The sequence below is a fragment of the Dromiciops gliroides genome, chromosome 4, assembly GCF_019393635.1.
Source record: "Dromiciops gliroides isolate mDroGli1 chromosome 4, mDroGli1.pri, whole genome shotgun sequence".
In the NCBI taxonomy this organism is placed as follows: Eukaryota; Metazoa; Chordata; class Mammalia; order Microbiotheria; family Microbiotheriidae; genus Dromiciops; species Dromiciops gliroides.
This window is the reverse complement of record NC_057864.1, coordinates 477,114,989-477,122,976: the sequence shown is the minus strand read 5'-3', so window position 1 is coordinate 477,122,976 and position 7,988 is coordinate 477,114,989. Positions and strand designations below refer to the sequence as shown.

At 43.4% G+C, this 7,988-nt stretch overlaps 1 protein-coding gene across 1 annotated transcript; it reads right to left on the bottom strand.

The window, feature by feature from the left end:
- Positions 1–2,333: 2,333 nt before the first annotated feature.
- Positions 2,334–7,517, bottom strand: CCL24 (C-C motif chemokine ligand 24). The gene is made up of 3 exons (XM_043999951.1): positions 7,434–7,517; positions 5,399–5,516; positions 2,334–2,981 (listed from the first exon to the last, which is right to left on the bottom strand). The coding sequence occupies exons 1-3, from the start codon at positions 7,504–7,506 to the stop codon at positions 2,807–2,809; spliced, it is 366 nt and encodes a 121-aa protein (XP_043855886.1). The 5' UTR covers positions 7,507–7,517; the 3' UTR covers positions 2,334–2,806.
- Between the last annotated feature and the right edge of the window lie 471 nt (positions 7,518–7,988).

Genomic DNA, 7,988 nt, shown 5'->3' with positions numbered 1-7,988 from the left:
GGGAGAAAAATTTGGAATTAAAAATCTTATGAAAACAAATGTCAAAAACTATCTTTACACGTAACTGGAAAATAATAAAATACTTTTATGATTTAAAAAATCTCCCCTTTTTTCAGCAATCTATTAAAAATCTATAACCCTCTGAAATATCTGAGCTACATCAACACTTACTCTATGGGTATAAAATTAAATGTAAAATGGGAGGCAGCTAGGTGGCCCAGTGGATAGAGCACCAGCCCTGGATTCAGGAGGACCTGAGTTCAAATCTGGCCTCAAACACTTGACACTAACTAGCTGTGTGACCTTGGGCAAGTCACTTAACCCTCATTTGCCTCATTGCAAAAAAAAAATTTAATGTAAAATAGATGATCTCCTTGTCTCCAGGTTGAGATATGAAACCATTAGGAACCAGGTCCCCAAAGGCAGATTAGGAAGACATGTGAGCCTCAGCTCCACTGCGTGGACCCTTAAACCTTAGTTTCTCCACCTCTACTCAGCCCCACCTTCATACAGACTAGGAAAGCAACAGCCTCCCACCCAGGCCCTAGCACCTCAGAACCAGCTATACAGGCGAGCTATACCAGAGGCTAACTCCTTCTCACCCTCCCAGAAGCCACTTCTTTACAAAATTAACAACTTTCTGAGACTGAGAGCAAGAATGAATCATTTTAATGTCGTGCTTTAAGCACTATAAAGTGCTATACAAAATGAGTGCAACATGACTTTCAGAGGTAATGAAAGGTCATGAAGAAGGAAGCTACTCACATAACATTAGCGAACACCTCTAGGGTTACTTGAACTTTGCCAAATATTTTCCACTTATTATTTCACTTGTTCCTCACAACAACCCTTCCAGGTAAGAGCTATTATTATTAGCCTCATGTTATAGATAAGGAAACTGAGGCTCAGAAAGATGACTTGGCCTGCCCAGGGTCACACAGCTTGGGAGTGTCTGAGGCATGATTTGAACTCAGGTCTTCCTGACTTTTGAGTCCTGCACCTTCACCCACTCCACGGACTAGCTGCAAAGGGAGCCCTTTGGCAAATCCCCTTGAAAAAATGAACAGCCCCCTCTTCTCTGAGCTGGGAAGATCAGGCTTTCTGATTATCTATCAGAAAGCTTCTTTTGAAAATATGCCTGTGGACATTCTTCCTACCCCATCCCAACCAAAGTTCAGATTATTTCATTCAACAGCCATTTATTAAACAGTCATTCAGTAAAAGGCACTGGGTTGGAGTTGTAGATACAAAGATGGAAGGAGATAGAGGCCTTGACCTCAATGGGCTTACATTCTAGGCAAAGGATAAGATAAATACACAAATAACTATAATATAAGTTATAATACAAGAAGTTCACAGAAGTTAAGCCCCTCCCTCCGTAAATACCATAACTCCAAATTGTCCTGACTTCCCACCTTCAGTTTCCTCGTCTGTCAATTGAGGCAGTTAGACAAGGTTACCCCTAGCTCTGTTCTAGGCTTTTGATCCTGCCTCTGACACTTACTAGCTGTGTGACTGCAGGGAAGTCACTTCATCCCTCTCTGCCTCAGTTTCTTCATCCATAAAATGAGGGTCCCTTGTCACTGTAATGATGCCATGATCCCTGAGGGGATAGCTTTTCAGGTCCCCCAACTCCAAACTCAAGGTAGCCACTAAACAGAGCTGCCCCAGGTAAGGATCACTTAGGGTGTGGCCCAAGATCTTAGATGGAACATCTCTCCCTGATAACATCTGACTACTGCTCCAGGTACAACAATAACCCAGTGTCTTGCACATTTCTTTTATATCCAGCTACATCTTGGGAGTGGGGCCACCCAGTGTGGAAACTCCCTCCACTGATGCAGGTGGCAACTCATTTGTCTTAGAGAATTGTGTGGGGGTACTTAGAGCAACCCACCAAGGGTCCCTGTCAGTATATGTCAGGGGTAGGACCTGAACCCAGGTCTTCCTGACTAAGTTTGGTCCTATATGCACTGGGCCATATTTTCCTCTCACTCTGCCCATGGTATCATGAAATCAACCAGGTCAATCAACAATATTTGTAATTATTCTTTGCCAGGTTCTGAGCCAGGTGCCTAAAATGAAACAATCCATGCTTCCAGAAAAAGAGCTTCGGAATGGGGCTTACAGAGTATCTCTATAAGTCTCTGTGTCAAGAGGGGAAATGGTTTCACCCTCCCAATGGGTGTGAGCAGCAACCAAGGCATCGCTTCCCAGTGAAACAATCTCCCCTCCTCCTCCCCCGACACCCCCCCCCCCCAGCTCAGGACTGGCCCTGTTGACCACAGAGCTGAGGGTTAGGATGGAAAGAAACAGTCCATGGGGACAGAATACTTGGCAAAGTAGAAAAAGCAGTTTATGTACATCATCTCATTTGGTAACGAGCATAGGACATTAGCACTGGAAAAGGGCCTAGAGTCAACCAATCAGGCCATCACTGGCAGCAGAGGCCCTGGTCTGAATCCCGGCTCTGCCCATTCTATGACCTTGGCTGAGTCTCTGGGCCTCTTGTTTCCTTCTTTATAAAATGAAGGGGAGGGAGGATGTACTCAGTGGCCTCCAAGGTGCTTCTAACCCTAAAGCTGTGATTCCATTGATTTTACAGAGGAGGAGGAGGAGGGGACGTCACCTAGAGAGCAAAAAGGACTTGCTCAGGGTCACATGGGCAGTAAATGGGACTCCGAGAGCCTGGGATGTACAAAGTACACCCTGATGATGGTCCAGCTGAGAGAGAAGGAAGAAAGACCACCTTCTCCACCACCCATTCCAACCCCCAGGCAACTGGCTGGTAGAAGCCACCCCCATCTTAGTGATTCAAGGTGGTGCTGTTGGAAGATGGCTTCCTGAGGGTTTTTTTCAAGGCCTTTGGCACAAACCCCAGGGACAGCTTGGCTTTCTTAGCATCTATTATCTTCATTCGATCCTTGACCCACTGCTTTGTGGGATCAGCACAGACTTGTCGGTTTCCTCTGATGGTAAAGCTGGAGGGGAAGAAACAAAAGATGATCAGAGTAGAAGGGAACTTGGGGATCCTCAAAATTGAGCCACCTCATTTCATAAAAGAAAAAGCCTGGAGGAAAGAGAAAGAAAAGAGAAAAAAAAGGAGAGAAAGAAAGAGAAGAAGGAAGGAGGGAAGGAAGGAAAGGGGAGAGGAAGGAAGAGAAAATCACATAAAGGATTAATATCTTGGGGAATATATGATAAATATGGAGAAAGGGGACTTGATCAAGAAATGAACCAGAATGGAAGCCCAAACTATTATCAATATGATTCTGGTAATTATGATATCCTCAAAATGCTAACCTTGGATAGAGGGGAGCACTCAGCACCTGTGGGACAAGAGGGAGGGAGGAAGAGATGAGGGTGGAGGATGCAAAGAGGAGAATGAGTGAAGAAGGGGAGGGGACTAACTCCTTGGCCTACACAATCTCAAGGGGACTGCCCCTGACCACCACACTTAACCCAGATTATAATGGAACACTTAGAATGTAATAGAAAATAATTGCACCATAAAAAAAGATACACAGAATGAAATCTGGAGCAATTCAGAGGAAGTGGTATATAGTAAGAAACAGTTCATAAACTCATTGTCCATGAAGAGTTTATAAACAAGAAGACAGCTACAAAAACTCACAGGAAACAGATGGGAAAGAAGCTCAGGATCCAAGATCTGCTATGGACTTTTGAGTTCATTGAGTCTATTTTACAAATAAGAGAAGCTGGCATAGAGAATTAGGTGACTTGCCCAAGGTCACACAGCTAGTAAGTAACTGGGGTAGAATTCAAACCCAGACCTTCCGGACTTAAGTCTAGCACTCTGTCCTTTACAACACAGATTTCCTAGTTTTGTCCATCACTCACTAACTGTGGGACTCAAAGCATGTCCCTTGCCCTTTCTGGGCTCAATGTTCTCTGTTAAAGGAAGGGGTTTAAATAAATTCCCTCTAAGCTTCCTTCCAGGTTTAGGAATCTACAACCAATTCTTTCTCACTGGGAGTAGCAGGAATGACAGAATCACTTAGGGCAGGAGCCCCTTGGCTCCATGGTCTAGTTTTCTGGGGTTGTGTAAGCAACTCTGGGGCAGAAGAAGTCACCATATGCCTGCTATCCCCAGTCAAGAGACCCAATTCATCAGTCAACATTTACTAAATGTGTACTGTTATAACAGGCCCTGTGCTGGGCAATGACAATAACAAGTGACTTTGGATCACTCTCTTGAGTCCTTCCTTGGGTCACCCTCTATCCAAGGTTAGCATTTGGAGGATACCATAATTATCAGAATCATATTGATAATACTTTGGGCTTCCATTCTGGTTCATTTCTTGATCCAATCCCCTTTCTCCATATTTATCAACCCTCTTTTGCCTCAGTTTCTTCAACTGTGAAAGTGGGATAATAATAGCCCCTCCCTCCCAGGGTTGTTGTGAGTATCAAATGAGATATTTGTAAAGTGCTTAGCCCAGTGCCTGGCCCATAATAGGCACCATCTAATTGCTAGTTATTATTGTTATTAAATGAGTGAAACAGTTCTTGCCTTCAAGGAGTTTACATTCTAATGGGAGAATCGAACACATTTAGAGGCAAGTAAGTACAGAATACATACAAAATAATTTAGGTATGAGGGGTGCATTTTTGGCATAGTAGACAGCCTGTGACATGACATGAAAGATTATATGGAGGGGCAGCTAGGTGGCACAGTGGATAGAGCACTGGCTCTGGATTCAGGAGGAACTAAGTTCAAATCCGGCCTCAGACACTTAACACTTACTAGCTGTGTGACCCTGGGCAAGTCACTTAACCCCAATTGCCTCACCAAAAAGAAAGAAAGAAAGAAAGAAAGAAAGAAAGAAAGAAAGAAAGAAAGAAAGAAAGAAAGAAAGAAAGAAAGAAAGAAAGAAAGAAAGAAAGAAAGAAAAGGAAGGAAGGAAAGGAAGGAAAGGAAGGAAAGGAAGGAAAGGAAGGAAAGGAAGGAAGAAAGAAAGAAAGAAAGAAAGAAAGAAAGAAAGAAAGAAAGAAAGAAAGAAAGAAAGAAAGAAAGAAAGAAAGAAAGAAAGAAAGAAAGAAAGAAAGAAAGAAAGAAAGAAAGAAAGAAAAGAAAAGAAAAAAAGATTATATGGAGGAAACCTTCAGAGGGACACTTGGACTGAATACATTTGGTGGCTGTGTGGAAGAGGAGTTGAAGAGAAGAGAGATTGAAGACCTCCTTGGGAGGCTCAGAGGCCTTTGAAGGCCTGAACCAAGATGATGATCCAATGAATATTGAGAACAGGATAGGTGGGAGAGATGTTGGGGAGGGACAATCAAGACCAGGCAATGAGTTGATTAGTTACAGGGTCCAGGAGAGTAAAGGAAGAGGAGAGGTAAGAATGACTCCTAGGTCCAGGGCTCAAGTACTCACATCACTCCAGGCATGGAACAGGCACTCCGGTTGGTTACTTGGTAGCTGCTCACTATGCTTGCGGGGATCGCCTTCTGTATGTAGTTCACACAACAAGATGAGGGAAGGACGGCAGCTCCTGCAAGATAGAATGAGAGGGTTTCCTTTCCTTTCTTTCTCTGTCTGCTATAGGGGAGTTTTGGTGCTTAGACCCATGGCTAGGACTTTAATTGAATTCAGCAAGAAGCATTCATTAAGCACCTACTGGTTAAGGGTCACTGGAAATACAAAAATTAAATGAGATACTGCCATTTCCCCTTGGAAGCCTACATTCCAGTGTCAGGGTGAGACATGACACTACAGAACTGAGCCCCCACCCTTGGCCCCTACAACTAGGTAGCACAGTTAGGTGAGGTGGTAGATAGAGCACTGGACCTGGAGCCAGTAAGACCTGAGTTCAAATCTGACCTTATACAGTTAATAGCGGGTAATTTAATTTCTGCCTCAGTTTCTTTGACTGTAAAATGGGAATAATAATAGCACCTACTTCACAGAGTTGTTGTGAGGATCAAATGAGATAATGATGGCAAAATGCTTAGCACAGTGTGGGTGCCTAATAAATGCTTATTTCCCTTCTTCCTCCCTTCCTTCCTACAATTTAGTTCCCATCTCAAATGAAGAAAAAAGAAAGGTTTCTAGGTTTAGAGTCAGGGAACCCAGTTATAATCCTGATTCTGCCACCTTGGGCAAGTCATTTCACTTCTTCAAGTCTCAGTTTCCTCATCTGTAAAATAATGATGGGGATGGACCTCTAAATGTGCTTCCAGGTCTAGGTCATGAACTTGTTTTCAGGACAACCTGAGTTCCAATTCTTCCTAAGAAATTTACTATGTGACCATGGATGAAGTCATTTCACCTGTTTGCCTCAGTTTTCTCATTTGGATGCCTTCAGGAAACTGCAAAACTCTTTTAACACTAGAAGGACCAGGCACATTCATTGACACAGACTTTTTTTTTAAAATAATTTTGCTGTAATTTGCCATAATTTATCTTCTCCGTGCAAAGATACATTAAATGCAAATAATTACAAGCAGATCTTATAATTTTGCTTTGAAATACAAATTTTTACCCTGTTGCTTTTTTTATGGAAAGAAAAAAATGTTACAGCATGGTCCTTCAGGATACTTTTGAATTGCAGTCCTTCTCCAAAGAGCCCAAGCTACTTATGAAAGTAAAAGCCCATCTTTGACAAACCAACATTCTCCCTGACTTGCTGGATGGCAGCAAGACCTGGAATGCAATAGAAGAGAATGGAGTGGTGCACCGTGGGTGTGGATCAACTAAGGCTTGGAGCAAACAACCTGTTAGACCCAGAATTTCACAGGAAGAGGCTGATCTAATGGAGACAACAACAGAATCCTTCTCAGGGGGTTGTTGTGAGGACTGAAAAAGATAATGCCTGGACTGTGCCTTGCAAATCTTAAGGTGCATGTCAACAGCTTTCTTGATTAGTAGATAGTAGTAGTAATAACACCCAAGCCTATACGCTTCCTTCTCTTCTCTCCTTTCCCTCCATGAGTCCATTTGATTTCCTTTAAGGAATCACAGGATATCAGAATGGAAGGAACCTTAGAGACCCCCTAGTCCAACCCTCTCATTTTACAGATGAGAAAATCAAAGTTCTGGTTGGGTTGGGGATTCATTCAAGGTAGAGAACAAGGTAACAATGAACTACAACTGGAGCCCAGGGCTCCTGACTCCAAATCCAGTTGCTTTTTCCCACTGCCCAGGTGTAGCAGGGATGCGTTGTGATGGCCTCACCCTGCTCACCTGCACTTAGCCTTTCAATCCTGGCCCTTACTGCCCCTCTCCACTCCCAATCTCTAATACTTGGCCATTCCACTCAACTCCCCAGATCCCATCCCAAGCACTCTGAGTCTATCTCACTCCTTGTCCCTGGGCTCTTTGCCTCAGGAAGCAGAAGTAACACTTCCTAGACCTTCAACACAGGATGGGGAGGAGAGAGGGAAGGCAAGTAGAAGGAATTCAATCTTACCTGCTGCAAAGGCAGTCGGACAACAGATAACCATGAGTAAGAGGTGAAGGAAAATCATCATGGAAGCCTTCATGATCTTGTCAGGGGAGAAGATATGGAGAACTGGACCTAGGGATTTTTAGAAATAGTTAAGTACTTGTAAAAAAGTTAAAACAGAAAACCAAAGCAGATAGGAGAACCCTAGGGAAGAGCTTGCTTCTGTTCCTCTGATTCCTTATCGGCTTCCCCACGCCTTTTATAGTTCTCCAATAAAGAGGAAATATCCTTTCTTGTGAATTAAAGAATGCACAAGTGTTTTGCCACTCAAGAAAAGGGAAGTTGGAGGTGGGGCTGAGTCAAAGGGTTTATTTTGGGGGACACTGAAAAAGGGCTGATCCAGGAGACTCTAAAGTTCATTCTTTCCATCATCATCATCATCAGGGGGGTGTTCCTTGGCAGGATTTTCTCTTGCAGAGTTGGACTGGCTCCAGTTGATTAATCCATTGAAACCAAGCATGAAGAAACTCAGCTCCACCCTTTCTTCTTGTATTTCTGGCAGACACCTACTGGACAGCC